Raw genomic sequence first — 22197 nt, 5'->3', positions numbered from 1 at the left:
AGGACTTTATCTCTGACCACTTTCAAGCCATGACCTTTTGAAATTTTGATATAAAAATCCAATGGTGTTGCTTTCTTAACCCTGACGCCTAGTTTGCCAGGTTTAAAAAAGTTATGAGAGGAAAATATTTTTATTTGGTGTGAAACACACACATACCCGTTTTTATGCTTTTTGTTTGTTTTATAATTTGTATTAATATTTATTTTATCATTATTTTATTTATAAGCTAAGGTTGCTAGCACAGGTGTCTAAAACTAGATAAAAACACTTGCACTTTCTGTTTGCAGTTTTGTGTGGTATTTGAAAAAAAGAACATTGCTTTTTCAGAAATAGCCGGCCCTCCAATCAGATGACGTTGGCAGAAGTGGCCCCCAGCTCATTTGAGTTTGAGACCCCTGATGTAGGATAATTCGGTCACTCTCCGTGAAGGCTATATACTGTAGGCTACATTTAGTTGGCTATTTTAGACTCTTTGCAGTATTTTTTTGGAAATTAATTAATTAACACAGAAATATATTAATATGATTATTTTACCTCCCAAACCATTGTCCAGTCCTCTATCATTGGGTAGCCTGTCTAAATATTTTGTTTGCAGCGCACTCTGTGACAGTAGCCTAAGCTATGCACCATGGTGACTGTAAGATGGCGCAATAGTCCGCATTGTCATGTCAAACGTAGGCTAGAAGTAAGGACCATGAACCTATACGTTATGCACAACCGTGTAATCCGGTTTTTGTTTCGAAGGGGTATATGCGGTCATTACTTGATTTGTGAAGCCAGAGAAACTGAAGAGCACATATAGCCTATTGCGAACAAAACAATGAAATTGTCGAAGGTCCGTTTCCTGATTGTCAGATGCGGGACGGTTGTCAAGGCTAAACAGTTTTAAACTCTAACGTTAGTCTAGATGCATAGGCGTTGTAGGCTGATAGGCTATCACTGGAGAGGTGGCACCTGTATCGCAAATAGCGTGTCGAAAATAGCCTATCGAGAACGTTTCCTCAGATTGTGTAGCCTATGGCTCTATGATTTTACCCGACCTCTAATAGAAACGTTTGTGGATTGGGACGTTTTTACCCAGCCTAATGAAAATGGTCCATGAAAACAAATGAAATACGACTGGCTAATCGGGAATAACATAATGTGGGCAACAACAGAGGAAGAGAAAATAGGAGTGGGTAAGTTATTTCCATTTCTTATCGATAGCCTGTTACTCTTTATGAAAAAAAAAAAAAAAAAAAATGTGGAAACTGTCCTCATTGGACGAAATGGTGAAATGTAGCCTAAGTTAGCCTATAGCCTGTACCAGGGCTGCAGGGCTGTAGTGGATGCTAAACGAAAGTAAACGCAGTTTATCCACCCTTGAAATGTCAGATATGGAGTTTATCCACCTGTCAAGAGTTTATCCACCAATTGCAACTTTTAACATTCAAAAATCACACTCTATGATCCACATTCACAATATGAAGTGACACATCAACACTCTAAGAACCATTGTTATAAACATGAATAATAGGCTAACCCCCACTATCATTTTCTGAACATTCTGAATGCTTTAAAAAAAAAAAAAAAAAGGCCGCATGGCGCAGTCCACCTTACCGTAATCACAGAATTCAGGTGGGGCTATAGGGTATAGGCTATACCCACCTCTTATTTTACTACACCGCTGACCTGTAGGCCTACCACAAAGTATTGGCTACAATAAGTCTAGCCTAATAATTTTTTTAAATAAAGTTGTCGACTGTGAAGAGTACAAATTCTGTAGAAATATTGTTTAGGGAACTTCAGTGGCCTAGGCTACAACTTATGGTTTGGCCTGTAAAACGTTGAAGTGGGCAAGGTAGGGGAGGCTACCCTGACTGCGAGCATTGCGTGTCCAAAATTTTTTGGGGCCTCTGCCGTGCCATGAATTCAAAAACTTAACGTAGGCTATAGGCTACGTCAATAACTGCAATACTAAAGTTAAGAAAATACCTTAGCCTATTTGTTGAATCTGTTAAAAAATCCTGACTGGCTACTGTAGGCTAAGATAACATTTCTGATAGAGGTCGTTAACATGTAGGCTTGGCCTACTTTTACCAAGAAGTCAGTTCTGAGCAGCTCCCTCAAGAAAAAGAACTAGTCCTATAGGCTTAATTACAGTGCATGCAAACAGTGCACTGTAGCCTACTGTTACTACTGCTTTTCTTCTTCTTCTAACCAAGTATACACGCATCTAATCAGCTTGAACCATGTAATGTAACTTCATTCAAACACGTTGCGTACTGTAGGTCTTCTAAAAGGACACTTGAGCTATGTATTTTTAAAATGTTGTGCAATTTATACTTTTTCAGATAAAAAATATAACAGACTTAATTTTTTCCAACTGCTCAACTTCAAAGCCCTTTCTCTCGGTCTCTCTCCATTCAGCTAGGAATATTAATACAAGGCACCTTCCATTAAACTTTCTCTTCATCCATCTACTTCAAACTATTCATCCACCCATTAAACTATCTACCTACCTATCTATCTATCTATCTATTTATCTATCTATCTATCTATCAACTCCCATTAAACTATCTGTCTATCAACATCCATTATGTCTAATTTATCACCCGGAGAGAAGAAATAGTCTTTTCTGATTGGCTGGTGGGGTGGCTATTACTGTAATTCTGATAATGGGACACCTAAGTAGAGCTTATTAATGGTAAGTATAACAACCAAAGTAGGACGACGATTTAGCCTGGAAGCAGGCTTCACAACAATGGAATCAACTGTAAACAAGCTAACTGTCCATGCTATCGCTGATAGGGCCAAAGAAATATGTAAAATGAACAATTCGGCTTCTTTTACAGTTTTTCTCGATTGCTTTTACCTGCTTAAGTAAACTGGAATCCACTTGGTCTTCATGACTACTTTCTTTGCACAGCAAAAGTTATCTCTTGCGAATGTGTTCACACATTTTCATTGGGTTCACACATTTCTCACATCCTTTTGCAAAACAGTTAACACAGGTGTCATTCAAAAGCCCCAAACTCTATTGGTTTTCCCATGCTAAACAAAAGGAAAACATCTTTTCACAGGTGGTATAGATTCCTTGCACAAGTCTGAATCTCCGATACACCTGTGTGAAACTCCTTTGCACAATTCTTCAATCAGCAATCATTCATTATAAGAGATGTCTGTTCTGTGTTGCTATTTGCAAGTATGGATCTAATGCACATTTAGACAAAGTACTGTATTGCCTATTTGGTGGAGAAAACAGTACAAAAGGTGTTTACTGTAGGTCTATTTCGATGAAAGTTGTAGTTCAATGAAATTTACAGTATCTTACTAGGTGTTTGCTGTATGTCTTACAATGACAGTTACATCTTGGGAGGAATTAATAAATTATTTTTTTATTCAGCACATTTTGTCTTTTCACAGTTTTTTTCTGATACCAGAAAAATGAGAAAGAACAGACATAGCAAAAATGCTCATTTTGAGAACTAGATTTTGCATTTTGTTGTCCAGTGTGTAATGATTGATTAAAGAGTGTTTTTGAATTAGCAACAAGTTGTAGTGTTTGAAGGCAAGATTTGCTTTTGCTGCATGTTTTAAGTGTTTTGAGAGAGTAACTGCCTTTTGCAAGCAAAATGTGTCATTTTGTCCAGAGTGCTTTTGTTCAGACATGGGTGTTAACTGTTTTGAGAATGTGATGTCAGAGTTGACACAGGTATCAAAACGATTGAGAAAAACTGTAAAATGGAACCGCTTGTTTCCTTTGCGTGCAACCGGGTGATAAGCGTGATAACGGCCTTCGAGGTGTCCTGTTATACTGCGCGTCGGGGAGTTCTTTGCCTCCCCCCTCGTCCATTAATTCCGTATAACAGTATAACAGGCGGCCGTTATCCCTTACATAATTACTACCTAGCAACCTACATAGCAACCAACATAACACTTTATATACCATAGTAACCACTATGATTTCCATAGCAACAGCCTAACAACCATCTCAATTAACTTAGCAACAACCTAGCAACCCCTACCATAATGTCAACGTAGCAACAGCCATAGTAATCAACATCATTACCCTAGCAACCAGCATAGCAACCACTTTATATAGCACAGTAACCACTATGTTTATCCTAGCAATACCCTAGCATCTATCTCAATTACCCTAGCAACACCCTAGTAACCACTACCATAATGTCAACCTAGCAACCGCCATAATAACCAACATGATTATCCTAGCAACCAGTATAGTGATCACTTTATTTAGCACAACAACCACAATATATTCCCCAGCAACACCATAGCAACCATCTCAAGTACCCTAGCAACAATCTAGCAATATTAGGACTGTAATGATATGCGTACCGAAATCGCGACACTCATATCCACAAACTAGTTTCGCAGTGTGAGAAGACAAAATTGCGACACACCCCTTCTAGTGTTTCCCGCAGTGCTTTGCATCTTAACATGCGTCCTTCAGCTTAACTACCGGTAGGTTGTCCAAAAATAAATACATTTGTAGGTCAGCTCAGCCGTTTGGTAGAGCACATTTTGATCCATCATATTTAGTTAAAAACCAAACTTTAATCTAACCTCATGCAGCCATTAAAGTGCTCTTAAAGTGACCGGCACTAATTAGCCTCACGGTCTTAAAGTGACAGGCACTCAATTAGATGTACAATTAGATGTACACACCACCAATACAATGTAGCCTAATGACATTAAAGATAAGTGAAATAATTTAGGCAGAATGTGGTTGTGGAAATAATTCACAGGCAGAATGGTTAAAATGAAAAAAAAAAATATATATATATTAATATATTGTAAAAAAATATTTTCTGTCTTGTGCCATTTATTTTTAAAATTTGTTTCATATCAATTACTACCAATAATGTAAATGAAAAAGGTGAACAGAAAAAAAAAGAATAATTCTGTCTATAATGTGACCAGTTCACATGCTGCAATTATCATGCTTTGTAAATGGCATTTTTTCACAGTTTTTGGTGATATTTATGCATGCAACACAGACATGACCGGGATTTGGTATTCGGTTCGGTATTCGGCCGAATCTTAAAGAAGGTATTCGGTATTCGGCAGAACCTTAAAAATCAGGATTCGGTGCATCCCTAATCCAAATAAAGCCGAACAATATTCAGTATGAAAATTCCAAATAATATTCAGTATGATAATATTAATAATATTCAGGAAAAATAACAATATTCAGTATGAACCGTATAGACAGATAGTATGTATAGATATGTAGTAACAGTAATATTATAGGAGTAGTAAAAAATGTATGTGCAGTAAAAACAGTATAAAGAGCAGTAGAATATGGCAATGTACTGTACAGTATATGTGTAATTACAGTACATTTTGTAAAAATATTCTGTTGGGCAGAATGTCCGCCTCCTTGTTGTCCCTGTCAAGGTTGCCATGGTCGTGGATACCTCAACAGTCACATGCAAGGAGGCATCTGGGGGGGGGGGGGGGACTTAGTTGGTTGGTTTGTCACTGGGATGCAAGGCTAGAGTTCAGTAGGGTGACAGCCACAGGGAAGAAGCTTCCTCTGAACTTGCTGGTTCGGGTGTGGAGTAAAAGCCTCCCGGAGGGGAGTGGGGTGAACAGTCTGTGGTTGGGGTAAGAACAGTCTTTGATGATGCTGCGCGCCCTGGATGACCTTGATGGAGGGGAGTGAGGAACCGATGATGCATTGGGCAGTTTTCATCACCCTCTGCAGTAGGGCTGGGCGATTAAGCGATAGAAATATGTATCGCAATAGACATGTAATCGATATCAATGAAAAATACGTTCGATAGAACATTCGATAATTAAAAGCAACACACACCTTCCGCCTTACGTTGTCCATAAATAAACAGGCTATATCTTGCATTGTAGCTAGTATGTGCAACTCCACCAGAGTAGGCGATAGAAAGTAGGCCTACCTCAACACAGACTCTCAATGAGTCCTTGCCCGGTGTACTCTCTCTCTCTCTCTCTCTCCCTCTCAACAGACGCATCCCTCCTCAGCATGCACAAATCCAAACATTCACAATCGTGCAAGACGACTGGCTAAATTGCTATTAAATCTGGTTAGCATCACGGATCGCTGCACGGATTTGTTCAAAACTGTTGCATTCAAATTGACTGCTAAGTTCTAATCATCTCAATCCCGACGCAAATGGAAAAATATTTTCCAAGACTCAAACGGGCCTGTCCCAAGGAGAAAAAGTATTCATTTGAAACTTAAACACACGAGGGGAAATTGAACAGTCTAACCAGTAGACTATGGTAAACTAGCACAGTGTTTTTCAACCACTGTGCTGGGGCACACTAGTGTGCCGTGAGAGATCATCAGGTGTGCCGCAGAAAATTACCCAAATGTCACTCACTGGTCCAGAAAAGCAACTGTTGCATCAAAGAATTTATAACCACATGCTCTCATTGATTGTATGATTGCACTATTTGTGGTATGCAGGCATTGTTACAATAACAATTAAATTAGATATAGTTAACAATTAAATTAGATATAGTCACCTAGAAATGAAACAGAGGGTGCTTGTTTTATTGAGCAGGTCTTGCATAGAAGCCATAATAAGGCCATATCTGTGTATTATTTGAAATTTTAGGCTATGGTATGTTATTTTTTCTTCACACAGGATGTTAGTGTGCCGTGGGACATTTTAAGTGTCAAAAGTGTGCCGTGGCACAAAAAAGTTTGAAAAACACTGAACTAACAAATTAAGCTACTTTGTTTACAATATTTCCAGGCTTCAACCAGTGCTGCTTTTCATTCAGACTTATGTGCACATTTATTTATTTGAGTGTTTTTCATGATTGTGTTGCTATGTTTGCTTTGATTGATAACTGAGGTGATTAAGGAAGGTTAAGTTTAAAATAAAAGTGTTTAAATTGAACTTTTTTTTCTTCTGGTCCTTATCTGAAATAGATTTTTAAATCAATAATTATCGATATCGACTGATATGAAATACTTATATCGTGATACAGTTTTCAGCCATATCGTCCAGCCCTACTCTGCAGTGCTTTCAGGTCTGAGTCAGAGCAGTTGTCATACTGTGATACAGTTTGTGAGGATGCTCTCTATGGTACAGCGATTCACCAGCATCTGAGAAGACAGGTGGACCTTCTTTAGTCTTCTCAGGAAGAAGAGACACTGGCGAGCCTTCTTGATCAGGGTAGAGGTGTTGAGGGTCCAAGAGAGGTCCTCAGAGATGTGGACACCCAGAAACTTGAAGCTGGTCACACGCTCCACCTCAGTCCTGTTGATGAGGATGGGGATGTGTGTGCTAGCTTTTGACTTCCTGAAGTCCACAATGAGCTTGTTGGTCTTCTTGGTGTTGAAAGACAGGTTGTTGTTGGTGCACCACAATAGGTGCTGGACCTCCTTCCTGTAGGCTGTTTTATCGTAGTTGTTGATGAGACCAATCACCGTAGTGTCGTCTGCAAACTTGACAATGGTGTTAGAGCCTTATATGTGCAGTCGTAGGTGAAGAGGGAGTAAAGTTGAGGGCTCAGCACACATCCCTGTGGTACACCGGTGTTCAGGTTGAGGGATGAGGAGGTGTAGTTATCTAACCTAACAGGCCTGTTGGTTAGGAAGGAGGTTAGGAGGGGATGATGGCGTTGAATATGGTGTTGAATACTGGCGTGTCTTGCAGGTCTTGAGGTGGGCCGGGACCAGCCTCTCGAAGCACTTCATGATGTAAGTCATTAAGGCTTGTTGCAGTGGAGTGTTTTGGCACTGGCACGATGGAAATGGTTTTAAAGCACACGGGGGCAGCTGCTAACATCATGACTAACATCATAGTTAGCAAGCAATTTCATAATATTAATAGACAATAGAGCCCGACTGATATGGGATTTTGAAGGCCGAAACCAATAACGATATCTCAGTATTTCAAAAGCCGATAACCGATACATCGGTCGATAGTCATTTTGAGGTCCTGAATGTGAGGTCAGGATATTCGGTCTGGGGGTCGTTTTAGAAAAGTTAGCAACGGCGTTGCTGAACCACTGTGGTACGACGCAACTTGCGACCAAACAACTACATTGTTACACCTGTTTCCAGAAAGCATCGTACCTGTGTCGCAATTTGCTACCTCCGGCGTTCGAACACCGTAGTTCCAACAACGTTGTTGATGATGCAGCGATACATATCATTGGTGGAAACAGTGGCAACGTGTAATTTTCTGCCACGGCCTATGTCGACATTTTTTTCTAATTTAAAACGATTAATGCTGGCATTGTCATTGCCATCAGAAAAAAACTAAACCTATTGCAAGCATATAAAACAGTTAACTTAAGCCAACCAATATGAGTCATTATTTGTGTTAAATATCTATGTTGGAAAAGAAATATATAGCCTGGACGAATTTCTGGGTATCACAAATTTTATCAACTGTCTTGTGGCTTAATGGCAGCGCGTCGGTGCTCTGCACGCTCGGCCGGAGTTCGCATCCTATCTCTTCTTTTTACCTCTGTGTAAGAGTAGGCATACGAGACACAACAATATGTTTTGACCATACATATTTATGTATAGCTACTCTACATTGAGAGACCAATAGATACAAGACATCAGTCAAAAACAATTGAATCTATGTGTCACACTAGTTCACCTGCAGGTAGCGAGACGTAAGAGGACAATCTCACATCATAAGAAAATCGAACCTACAACGCTGGGATAACAAGTCACCTGCTTTAGCCACTACACCATTTATCACTGTGCTGATTTTAAGAGTCTGTGAAGAATGAGCCAAGTAGGGGAGTCAGTCTCTAAATTAAAATAAAGCTACAGGATAGATCAATCATTGAGTCATGAGATAAACATCAACTTTGCAATTTTTGGTTAGGCGCTCAGAACACCAATTGGAACTACCAAGGAACGACACAAGTGCGACTGCCCAGGGGCAAACGACCAAACTTTGCGTCCTTGTTTGCGATTGAGAGTTCAAACTTCCTTTTCTAGAAACACCAAATCTAAAAGCGACGGAGCGAACTACCAAGGTTGCGACGCAAGTTAGCAAGAAACGAGCCACTGGACGTCATCTATTGACATCTCTTTGAAAACTTGAGAATTGTGCGTACCAATTTATGCGGCTTTATACAATGATGGACAGATGAGCAACTTTGCCTATTCAATGTGACGTTTGATATGACGTTTTGAGGAAGTTTTTATTAATAAAATCGGTTGGGGCATGGCAGAGTTATTAGACTGAACGTCATCGGTACTGGATTACCCAAATTAGAATGGGCCGTCTGCAAAGGGTTAAGTACAGGGCTCCAGACTGTCCAATGACTGTGACCAAATGCTTGCATTTTCCAATATTTTTTGACATAGTGAGCGTTTTTTTTACGTTTTATTATTTTTTCTATTTCATTTCATTTTGGAAAACGAGGAAGCCGGTCTTTGTTGGCCAATATGTTCTGGAGAGATTTGTCCAGCGTTTCTCAACTGGAGTGCCCTATAGTTTAGTAGCATAACGCTTATCTGCCACTGGCTTTTTAAAGTTCAAGTTCAAGTTCAAGTGCTTTTATTTGTCATATACATTTTACATGTAGTGAAATGTAAAAGGGTCCTTTGCTCTGCATTTGAATAAAAGAACATAATGCAAAAAATATGTACACAGTAAATAAAAGCAATATATAAACAAATAAATAAATGCAAGTTAAAAACATATCTGTCTTTGGGAGAAGAAAAACGTATTTAAAATGCGCAGAGTTGAGCAGTCTCACTGCCCGTGGATAAAAACTCAATCTCAGTCTCTCAGTCCTTGTGTTGAGACAACGCAGCCGCCTGCCCGATTTAAGCAGGGAAAAGAGACTGGAGTTGGGGTGAGAGGAGTCTTGCATGATCTTCTTCGCCCTTGCCCCCACCCTCATGGTATATATGTCTCTCAGGCTTGTGAGGGGGGCTTTTATGGTCCGCTCCGCAGAGCGCACCACTTTCTGCAGGACCTCCCCGTCTTGTGCTGTGCAGTTACCGTACACTTAAGGTACACTATGCAAGATGTTTACCTTAATATAACCTTTCCGAAACGAACTTGTAAAAGGGGAATCGTTCACCTATCAGCCTAGCCATACATCATAGCCGTAGAGAGTTGCTAACGAGAGAATCAACCATGCAACTTCAAGAATAGTCGACCCAAAGACATCTTACGAGAATCGTGAAACCTTGTCTTACCTTGTCAGTAGATAGTTTTTGCCTGTTGTTAATCCTTTGACTCTACAACAAAAGCATTTTGTTGATTTTGTTGTTGTGTACAGGGGGAACAAGCCACTAGAAGTAGACTATTTACAACTATAGTAAATATAAATATATTGCGACTCTAGGAGGAGCTCTACAGTCGCTAAAAATACCTGAAACGGCATAGTTACCTTTAAGGTGCCACCAGCGCTATGCTTATTTCAGTCTAGCATCGCAGACAGCAAAAATCGAAACCTATTGAGATTTGTAGATCAGTGCTGAATGTATGCAGTCTAATAGTCTCAGTTTAATCTTACCTAATGCATTCAAGTGACAGAGAGTACATAAACTCTGTGCAGAAATGCTGAGGGAGTTTACGTGGCTTACTGTAGATATAGCAACAACTTAAGAACTTATTAAATAACTTAAGAAGAATAAAATAGCACATTGTAATTTCTGTATACCAAAGCATCTATCAGTAATACAGTTGAAAAATGTGAATAATGGCATTATAGATCGATTTAAGGTGTGCACCCGTACATTTTGTGCTTGCGCTCCTAAAGTTTTCAGTTAGGGGAGTGCTCTTAGTTAGTCTGGAGCCATGAAGTAAACATAATTCCTTGAAACTATTGTGTTCAGAAACTGAACTAAAGCTGAACCAAGCTGTGTAAACTTTGTGTTACTGTTAGCGATTTCTCTCATTGACTCAATGGTGTGCTGTTAGCATGCCTTCCCCCTTGTGGGGGCAGTAACCTACATGTTGAATGGATCTATGCTGCTGACAGTTCTGTTATTATACCATAACGACACATACCAACCATAATGACAACATTCTTAAAACGTGAGGTCCTCAGTCCTCACTAAAGATTGCTAAGTCGACAGCCAATCAAATCACTTCTCTCTCTCCCCTCACTTCTGTGACACTAAAGCAACTTTGGAGCATGAGTACCTCTTGTTGTATTTGTTGGAAGGGATTCAGGGCTCTACAGTGCGCCCATTTCACTCGCACATGCGAGTAAAAAATGATGCCGTGCGAGTGCAAAAAAAGATTTAGGCGCACTGATGCGAATGACTTCTAACCATGTCAATGTTTGTCTACAAAATACACCGCAACATCGAGAAACATTACTGGTGCAAACCATAGAATCACGTCGCGAATGCAGCATAAAAACTACACCTCCCATCAACGTTAGCAGTTTCGCGTTGTGACTTGCTAGTAGTCGCTTCTATCAAATCCAAGAGCACGCAGAAAAAGCGGAAAATTAGACTAGCCAGCCAAGATGCAAAGATTGAAGAAATTAGTTCTTCTATCCACCGAATTCATTGGATATAGGAGGAACAGGATGAGATTCTGAGAATGCAGTGAGAGAAGGAAAGGTAACCTAACATGCCTTTCAGCCCAGTTAACCTATTGGCTGCAATATGCAAAATATAGCTGTAGCGAACCGGCACAAAAGTAGCCTCCCGTAATACTCCCATTTTATTCAAAGGTAGAACGCTACTGACAACTCCAGGCTTCCACGCATGCTTGTTTGTTTACATCGAATACAAGCTGAAGTGCAAAACGAAAGTAGACGCTCACGTTTGCCTACTGCCCCTATCAATGCAGATATTTCAAATAAAAACTAAAAGTTTGAAACATATATACTTGATTAGCCTATGTTGGTAGCCCTGACAGCAAATGTAATTTGCTTCCGCTAGGGGCGCGTCTAGATTTCTACTATGTTGGGTTTTGTGGAAGAGAAAATGGACTGTTTTAGTTGTAATATTAGGCAGTATGCAGTCAGATAGGTCACCATGGGCATATTTGGTTTAGCTATAGATGGATTCACAAATAAATAAATGAGCCTACATTTGGCAGGATACTTGATATACAGGCTAAATGCAAATATGGCAATGTATTATATTATTTTACATTAACAAAATGTAGGAAAATAGAACAGACTGAATAAAGTAAAGTAGGCACTGATCTTTAAAATCCTGTTTCCTGTAGCCTAAATGTTGTCAGTCATTCTTAATGTGACTTAACTGACTGTGCGCCCAAATTTTTGTCTGTGCTCCTAAATTTTTTAACTTGGGCGCACAAGTGCTCCTGAATTTTTTTTGTAGTGTAGAGCCCTGGGGATGCTTGTGTGTTTATATTATGATGCTTACAATATGTCGATATTGTCAATTTGATGGAGCCTATTGTATTCAAGAAACTTTTTCATGTAGCCTTGTTTTCAATACAGTTTAGTAGCCTTAGGCCATCCTTAAAAATATTTTCGTTTGCCGTAACCCGACCGACCCTGTCAATTTAGAACCGACCCAAATATTTATTTTTTTCCCCTTTTAGTCCGACCGACTTGCCGGTTGTAAACTTGCGTTAATACCGACCGATTGTTGTTTTTTTACTCTAAACAACCAATACAAATGCAATAAAATAATATTTCTTTTAGTAGGCCCAAGTATTGTGAATATAAATTGCCTACATGCAAACGTGGCTCACGTGTGGCGTCATCTCTACACCATTGGTTTTACACATGTCACACTATGGCCTACGCTTCGTTTCATTCACACAAACTGATAACGCTTTTACTTGGCACGAAGTTCTGGAAGAACTGTGGCCAGATCTTTTCTCATCCCTCCTCCCCCTAGTCTAACGGTGACCGTGTCGGAGTATTGAAATTGGTTGTGGTCTATTCAGCATTTCTCAAAATATGGGTCCGCAACATGGAGACTGCTGGTCCGCGGAGTCGTGGAGTGAAATTAGGCCCGGTGCTTCATCTGATAATTTGCTGCGCAGTTGATCAAGAAACCGCGGATCGACGAAAAAAGAAAACAAACGTTTCTGCTATCGATGTCATTAAACATGGAGCCCTACAATTAAGTGGTGGTATGAGCATTCATTCAGTGCGCGTCTGCGCGAGAGAAACTGAAACTAATCGATAACGTTGGTATCAAAGCTCCGCTTCAACCTGTTGGAAGGCTATTTATTTATTTAACGAAACTTAATAGAACAACGTTGTTTTTTGGAACTTCCTTAGAAACAGAGCAGAGACTGTATAATACACTGTATAGCATTGAGTATTGTATAGTCAAATTTCAATATAACGTGGCTAAGAGCTATTGTAGCCTTCTTTCTGGGTACATGTAGATGAGCCCTATGACCCAAAAGTCTGCCATGACCGGGCCTCAGGTCAAAGAAGTTTGAGAAAGGCTGGTCTATATAACCTGCATCAGAATGAGGTTTGCAATGGTGCGCCTGAAGGCACGGGTTGAAGACCCAGTCAGTTACGTCACGATATGCACATTTGTGTAAATTCATTCCTACGTAATCACCATGACCAAAATTGTACTTTTTTTTTTTTTACTTTGAATCTTGAAAAAAAAAAATATTGACCTACCTACCGACCCATTTTTATTTTTTTTTGGCTGTTACTGCAAACAAAAATATTTTTAAGGATGGCCTTATATTTAAGACTAATTCATTTAGTTTTCATTGTCAGATGACTTGGCTTTATCTGAAGCAAAATGCCGCCACTGGTCAGCCTGGGTTCGAATCTCAAACCCAATGTTGCGAGACCCTGTGGCTTTGGATCACTTTGAATGATTTGATGTACACCAAATTATACTTAAATTCACAAAGCTAGAAACATGAAAACAGACCTATGAACAAGTTGATCACTCATGGGTAGTACTGTCATTCCAATGCTAGGGAGAGAAGTAGGTCTACTTGAAGCTAGACCCCCCACAGACTGTGAAATAAGAGAGAAAACAAAAAACAAACAAAACAAATTCATTCATCTTGACCATGAATGGGCCTTTGTGATGCAGTTGGGCAAGCTCAAAACAACTGCATGAACCCTCAGGGCTATTTTGGGTTTCCTTTTTTTAAATAATTCTGGCAATGATTTTGTGACCACCATCTTCTTTAAAACATTCTTAAACCTATGGGGCAGAGGGACTCAAAGTGTGTCAAGATTCACACCATTCTCTATTGAATTGCTCATGGAGTACTCATAACACAAATATCACATGCATGTAAAGTGAAACCATATGACTTCAGCTTTTAAATGGAGCTAGTTGCTGTGATAAATGGTTTGTGAGAAAATTAACTTTGAAACATTACATTTAATCATACATTCTGCATACAGCTCTGTGTCCATCTCCACACCCATTCTTCTTGGAATATCTCATGTCATTTCATATCACATTTCTTTTCCCTGTTTGCCTTGATTGATAACTAAGGTGATTAAAATCATTGGAAGGTTAAGTTTAAAATAAAAGTATTTAAATTGATTTTTTTTCTCCTGGTCCTTATTTCAAATAGGTAAAAAAATATTGATATTGATATTGACTGATATGAAACTTCTATCGTGATACAGTTTTCAGCCATATCGCCCAGCCCTGAAATGTGGTAAAATTACATTGAAAATGGCCCAGATGGTTAAGCACAATAATAACCTAGGTGTTGCATGTTTGCCTATGTACTATGTGCGTGCACCATTTGTTTCATTATCATGTGCACCATCCAGTATTTGTAAACTTTACAATTTATAATGTGTCTAGAATTAGATTACTATTACAGAAATAGACTAACAATGTACGCAAACTAACCTGAGATGATTGAGGGCACCTGCAATGCAATTGCGCACCTGCAATGCGCAGAGAAGCGGCGGTCATATAGGTTTAGTTTTTTTTTTTTTCTCTTTTTCGCATGTGTAATTTTCCGTCAAGGATTCCCGGGACACTGAAAGACCAGGGTGCGCGAAACTTGGTGGGCATGTAGCACCACAAGGATAGCATGTAATTATTGTTTTTCATTTTGATCTGTCCCCCCCCCGCCCCGCCGGACTGGACCCCCCAAAAGGAGGTTAGGGCGGACACAGTTTTTATATATCTATGAATATCTCGAGAATTGTAGGGCCTAGGAGGACCACCTTTTTTGTTATAAGGGGCCATGTCAACCCATCCCATAACCACTCATTTCATGTATAGCGCCACCTAGATAAACATTGGGGCAGCCGTGGCCCACTGGTTAGCACTCTGGACTTGTAACCGGAGGGTTGCCGGTTCAAGCCCCGACCAGTGGGCCACGGCTAAAGTGCCCTTGAGCAAGGCACCTAACCCCTCACTGCTCCCCGAGCGCCGCTGTGGTTGCAGGCAGCTCACTGCGCCGGGATTAGTGTGTGCTTCACCTCACTGTGTGCTGTGTTTCACTAATTCACGGATTCGGTTAAATGCAAAGACCAAATTTCCCTCACGGGATCAAAAGAGTATATATACTTATATATACTATATGAAAAAGCTAAAATAAGATGTTGTAATCGCAGGTATCTCTGACCTGACATGGTCAAAACTGCACAAAATTGGAAGTGTAGGATCATTATGATACCCTCTGAATACACACCAAGTTTTTTGGAATTCCGTTCAATGGGGGGAGGGGGAGGGGGAGGGGCATACAATAAATTAATTTATGTTACTGTACACCAACAGACTTTTTTGTGAATATCTTGAGAACCGTAGGGCCTAGGATGACACATTTTTTGCGTATGTTTGCCTCCAGGGGCCATGTTAACCCATTCCATATGCACACAGGTGCATAAACAGATACACACGCACACACATTCACAGTAATCATACGTATGACACATACACACACAGTAGACAATACTCTCTCCCGACTCTGGCTGGATCAGCAGGTTGCAGGATGTGTGGTGCGTTATACACGAGTGCTGCAGGGACGGTGTAGAGTGCCCTCTGGTGGACAAACTATACAACGCCAACACTCATGACATGGTTGAAGGGTGTTTCGTCCGTTTTTATTTTATTTTTAAAATATTCATTTATCGGCTGTTATAAATACCGATACCGATAGTTTGGAAAATGCCTAATATCGGCCGATAATATCGGCCCGCCGATAAATCGGTCGGGCTCTAGTCTCCATGTCATACTGCAGTCTTTCAATGGATTGTAAATGATTGTGAATGTCCGTGGCTCTCTATAAGACCCTATTGTGCTGTAACTTTTACAGACAGTCTTAACAGCTACCATTGAATTTCTAGACAACTCCGGTCTGAGTTTGACGGGTGTAGTAACAATAACTAGGGGGCGGCTTTTGCGAACGGTCAATTGGTTCATTCACTCCTCTCTCCACCTGAAACTAGTGTGAGGTGATCATTCTGGCACATAATGGCTGTTGTGCATCACTCAGATGGGTGCTACACATTGGTGGTGCTTAGTGAGATTCCGCCTCTCCTGTGAAGCACTTTGAGTTAGGGGTCGACAAATTATCGGCCGGGCCGATATTTAGCATTTTTATAATAATTGGTATCGGTCATTTTTTCCACCGATAAGCTGATATTGAAATGGATAAAGAATGAAACGCGCTACTTTGTCTGTAAAGCATCTCTCACTCCCTGCATTTGCTACTCTGTGGTTGAGAGCATTGTCCAGCCCACTACACCGTCTGATTTGTTAGTTAGCATGAATGCAGCCAATCAGAATCGAAGACTGAACACAGAAAGTTTAGAATTCTCACTGAGGCAGACTGTACACTGGGCTTCAGCGGTACGGGGCTATTTTTCGAAGGTTGCTGAAGTTCCAATGAATCACAATCCTCTACACTGAAGTTGCAAAAACACCACTTCGTAAACTATTGTTTCTTTGATCTGGATCAATAAGTAAAGCACCCACTTCCTCCATTTAGCTAATTACAGTGCATGAAAATGCACTGTTCTGTTATCTGTAGTCTTCTTCTTCTTCTTCTTCCCACCAAATTTCTGCGTCTAATTCAACTTTAACCGTTTAACGTAGAAACTTCGTTTAAACTGTAACGTAGGTCTTGAAAAGGACACTTGAGGAATGTATTTTTCATTTTTGTAAACTTTATACTTTTGAGATATTAACATAAATCAAGCTTATTTTCCCCCATAGACTTTGCATTGGCACTATGACATCACAATGGGCTAATTAAACTGATTTGCACCTGTATCAACTGCTTTCTGCTCAACTAGGCCAACTCTCTTTGTGTCTCCATTCTGCAAGGATATAAGGCATATTCCATCCAACTTTCTATCATACTCATCCTCTTCAACCATTCACTCATCCACCCATTAAACTATCTATCAACATCCATTAAACAATCTGCCTATCAACATCCATTCAACTCTGGTCTATCAACATCCATTACACTATCTACATTCAACTTTTAAACTATATACTCTGGCTCAGGCTTTAAGCATACAATCTGGCTCTCTTAAGACTACAGGTCCTGTTCAACTATTTCCTCTGCCCACAACTTTTTTTAAATAAATGTCCTCACTACAATAATTCACTATTAAATAATTTAACTATTTAAACTACTCAACTATTTAACTGTTCAGCCATTTCAACTATCAGTTGTCATCAACTATGACTCCCGCCAATTGTTTCCTCTGCCCACAACTGTTTCCAAATAAAAGTTTGTTTTGGATTTTCATGCACTGGTCATTTTCTCAAAATTACATTTTCTAGTTCCTGATTGATGCATGTTAGTGATATGCCGTTTACTAGTTAGCCTACAAACTCGGGTGCTGCACGTCGGAAGTTCTTTGCCTCCACCTTGTCCATTAATTATGAATAACGGGACACCTCGGCGGACGTTAACCCTTACATAGTAGACAAGTCCCAAATTATGCAATAGCGAACGTCAAAAAGTCTAGTCTAGTCAGAAAAGTCTAGTCTAGTCAGAAAAGACTACAGGCACCCAGGGCCAGCCGTAATTTAATCCGACCTGATCTAAATCTCGTCCTGAGCTGGCTATTAACTTGCCTTTTAGGCTTACAAAAGTGTAACTTATAGCCTACATATAGACACAAATTGCATGCTTAAATAGCCTAAGAACTATTTTAAAACTGTTTTGTTAAACTATTCAATCATAACACTTGCCATCACGCATGCACCTCTTCCTCTCCCTCTCTCGTGCACTCACACACACGATGGCAAAGCAACTTCTTGGTGACAGGTCCCTTAACAAGCACATAGCCCACTGTGTAGCCCTAGTCTATGAAAATAATTGCGATCACTCAGATCTTGGACTAACATGATACACAAGATTTACACTTGTGATTCAAGTTGATAGACAATTTTGTATCAAAAGAAGAAAGAAAAGTTTGCATAATTAAATGCTTTTGAATTACATTTTTGCAGCATATCGCCGTTACCATCTACCCCCCTTTGACAACTGACATATCAGTTTTACATCGGTTATCGGCCTCCTGTTTTAGTAATTGATATCGGTATTGGTCCTGAAAAAAACATATCGGTCGATCCCTACTTTGAGTGTCAAGAAAAGTGCTATAACTGTAATATGTTGTTGTTACAATAACCCTTCTCACCCCACCCTACCCCTTTTTACTCCTGTTATACTGTAGACTCCATAAATTTAGATATTTTACATCATCCCATTGATCAAATGGTAGAGCCTCTCAATCATGAATTAGGCGCTCTGCTTGACAGAGTGGCACGCTTAAAGACTAAAAAAAGGCCCTGTAGCAAACTGACACCTTGGATGAACGAAAATATCCATGATCTAAAAAGATCATGTAGAAAAGCTGAGAGAACATGGAGAAAAACTAAGTTACAGGTTCACCCTGCCATTCTAAAAGAAAAAATAGCAAATTATAATAGAGCTATTCGGAATGAGAGAAGGAACCACTTCTCTAAGGTAATTGCTGAAAACAGTGGAAACTCTAGGGTGTTGTTCTCCACCATTGATAGGCTATTGCATCAAACACCTTTTGATACACTCAGTCAGGCATCCTCTCTAAGATGCGAAGAATTTGCAGACTTCTTCAAAAACAAAGTCATTTCTATTAGGGAGGCTATTGGTAACACAAGTAATATGTTTGATAGTACACCCAAAAACAGCCCCCCAAAATCAAGGTTCTTTAGCACTATTACTCAATCTGAGCTTGGTAAAATTATAACTCAAACCGGCTCCTCAACATGTGTTTTGGATCCAATCCCTACTAGATTCCTCAAAAATGTATATGATAGCTTAGCTCCCTTTATTCTCAAGGTAATAAATACATCATTAGAAACAGGTATATTTCCAACTGCTTTTAAAACCGCTGTTGTGAAACCTCTACTTAAAAAGTCGAATCTTGACCATACCAATCTGAGCAACTACAGGCCTATATCAAATCTACCGTTCCTGAGCAAAGTACTTGAAAAAGTCGTTTGTAATCAGTTAAATACCTTCCTCAACGAAAACAGTGTCCTTGAAAAATTCCAATCAGGTTTTAGATCAAATCACAGCACAGAAACAGCTCTAGTAAAAATAGTCAATGATCTTAGACTGGCTACTGACTCAAACAAAGTCTCAATCCTTATTCTTCTGGATTTGAGTGCGGCATTTGACACCATTGATCATAGCATCCTAATTCATCGCCTTGCGAAGTGGGTGGGTCTCTCTGATAATGCTCTAAACTGGTTTCAAACCTACATTACTGGCAGAGATTTTTATATCAGTCTAGGAGATCATGTGTCTGAAAAACATGACTTGCCTTTTGGTGTGGCCCAGGGGAGCTGCCTTGGTCCCCTGCTATTTTCCCTATAAATGCTTCCTTTGGGAAACGTCATAAGTCAGCATAATATTAACTTCCATAGCTACGCAGATGATACCCAATTGTATATTTCTGTGGAGCCAACTAACCCAGATGGCCTTTGCTCCCTCACTGCATGCCTAACCTCCATTAATCAGTGGATGAGCAAAAATGAATGAATTTATAGAGGAAAGGAACATTTGCCAGGAACATGTTTATGCAAAGAAAGACCTTTATTAAAACAAACACACAACTATGTACAAAGCAAGGATCTGCCCAAACAACATATGGGTAGCTCACGAGCAGCCCAAAAGGTACAACTCCGTGAACAGGCTGTTTTCCGCCTCGGGGCTGTAAGTAACTGGCGGTTCTTTCTGAGGCAGGCCCGTTTTGCAGACGTCTATGGCACGTGGCTCTGTACTTCGGAGTCGCCTCTAACCAGGACTGCAGCGTGGCACAGAGTTCAGAGAGCTCTGGGCTACGAAAGGACGGCGATCATACAATCCATCCAGACACCCAGCCAACAACGCAGTCTTCATCTCCAAAGTTCCACCTCGTCCTCTGCTAGCACACTCTGTCTCGATTCCAGCAGCTGTAAAAAACAAATAATAAAGACAATCAGTACTGTGCGATGCACTGCGTATGGACACAACACATCTATCAATGCACCTGAAAAATAGTCACCAAAAAAAGTCTTACCCTCTTTCTTCTCGATCGACTCAAAAAATACACTTTAATAAAGCAACTTACACTGGTTCTGCTCACTTGTTCTTTTGCAAGGCTACTAGGCTACTCTTAGCTTTGGTTTTAGGCTAGGCTACTTTTAGCTTAGCCAGCAGTCATCGAACATATTCTTACCGCTTGGGATTGTGCACTCGTCTTCTCTTCTTAGAGTTAGTCTCTCCCGCACAGTTTTTCGACTCCAGAGCAGCCAACCTGTCCTCTATGGACAGCAAGCTGGAGTTTACCGAATTGCTTGAATAACTTACAGACAGCTCCGAGCAGAGGAGGTCACGGCCTCATTAAGAGGCAATTTAGTTTGTGAAAACAAAATGTACAGTTAAGATCGGTATCTATTATCTATCAACTGTTTTAAGTCAGGTTACATTATTGGAGCTTGCAGGGAACAGACATGTCATACTCAGCATCATTTCTGCCTGTTGAGCGTATTGCTGGGAGTTGTGTGGTTAACACATCCACTGTTTAAGCAAGACCAAAGGCCACAGTCATGCCACCATGCACAGTTCACTCCCCCTGCTACCCTGATTTGCATTTGTATAGCTCACAGCGAGGGGGGGGGGGGGGGGGATCATGGGGGAATGACTGCCAAGCAAGGCCCACGTCAATTTCTGACAATTCATGGCTTGGTTGCCTGCAAATTGCCGTGAACAGCCATTAACCTGAACTTCCACGGCAATCTACAATGCCTCATACTGACGAAAATCTTACTTTTCATGCAGTGTATACTCAAAAACAACCACACACTCTGCACACACTCAATTACAAACACAGAAAAAGGAACAAAGTAGGAAATGAACACAATTTGACAAACGTGACTTATTTTTGTGGAAAAAAATGTGCTGGACTGGGCGGCGGTCATATTTTGTACCGTTCTGCGGTACATCTAGTTACATAAGGGATAACAGCCACAGAGGTGTGCCGATATTCATAACAGCAACGTCATGCCACTCTAATGGACATGTCCCTTTTCAGGGTAAATGAATGGCTTCGATTCAATATGAACTAACTGTGCCAGACCTACTTAGGCAGAGTGAAAGACTATAAAATGTAGGAGTTTGACAGCGTATTTTGCTGACAGTGCATGTGCACTGTGGCCAGAGCAAAGTCAGACACACAAAGTGGGCTGAGTCAGGCCGACGTTAATTAATAAAAGACAGATAGATCAGAATTTAACACTGGTTGCATCTGATTATTAAATATTATATATATTAAATATTATATATATATTAAATTTTACTTCACCGGAGAGGCCCCCGCCTTGACATATCTTCCCGCTACCTACAGTATATTTCTGCCAAAGTTATCTTTAGCCTACATCAAGAATACAAAGTAAATACAATGCAAAAAATCCTAAAATTCAAAATCTAAGTGAGATAAATAAGCTTTAATCAAGGGAATAGATACTTATTTTTCTAATATTTGCTTATAACAAGACATTTTGCACTTTTTTATTTGCACCGTTTTGACCTTGTTATAAGTGAAAATGATGTCAGCAAATAATAATAGGCTGTGAAATTAAGGCCTACAGTAAGCTCACATCATGCCTGCTTGTTATTTGTTATGGTTATGATTATGGTTATGGTTATGGGATTTTGCAGACGCCTTTGTCCAAAGCGACACACAAATACAAAAACAACATAATATTTAAAATATAACAGGGAACAGATTAGAATGTTGGTCAAACTATAATAAGGAGAATAGCAATAATAAACA

At 40.0% G+C, this 22197-nt stretch overlaps 1 protein-coding gene across 1 annotated transcript in view; it reads left to right on the top strand.

The window, feature by feature from the left end:
* Positions 1–695: 695 nt before the first annotated feature.
* The window catches only part of dock3 (dedicator of cytokinesis 3), a 576384-nt gene continuing 554882 nt past the window's right edge, over positions 696–22197 (top strand). The window contains exon 1 of the mRNA XM_042088883.1: positions 696–1178. Coding sequence (XP_041944817.1) covers positions 1109–1178 — 70 coding nt within the window. The 5' untranslated portion in view covers positions 696–1108. The remainder of the gene's footprint in view (positions 1179–22197) is intronic.

The sequence above is a fragment of the Alosa sapidissima genome, chromosome 4, assembly GCF_018492685.1.
Source record: "Alosa sapidissima isolate fAloSap1 chromosome 4, fAloSap1.pri, whole genome shotgun sequence".
In the NCBI taxonomy this organism is placed as follows: domain Eukaryota; kingdom Metazoa; phylum Chordata; class Actinopteri; order Clupeiformes; family Clupeidae; genus Alosa; species Alosa sapidissima.
This window is presented reverse-complemented; position numbering and strand designations above follow the sequence as displayed.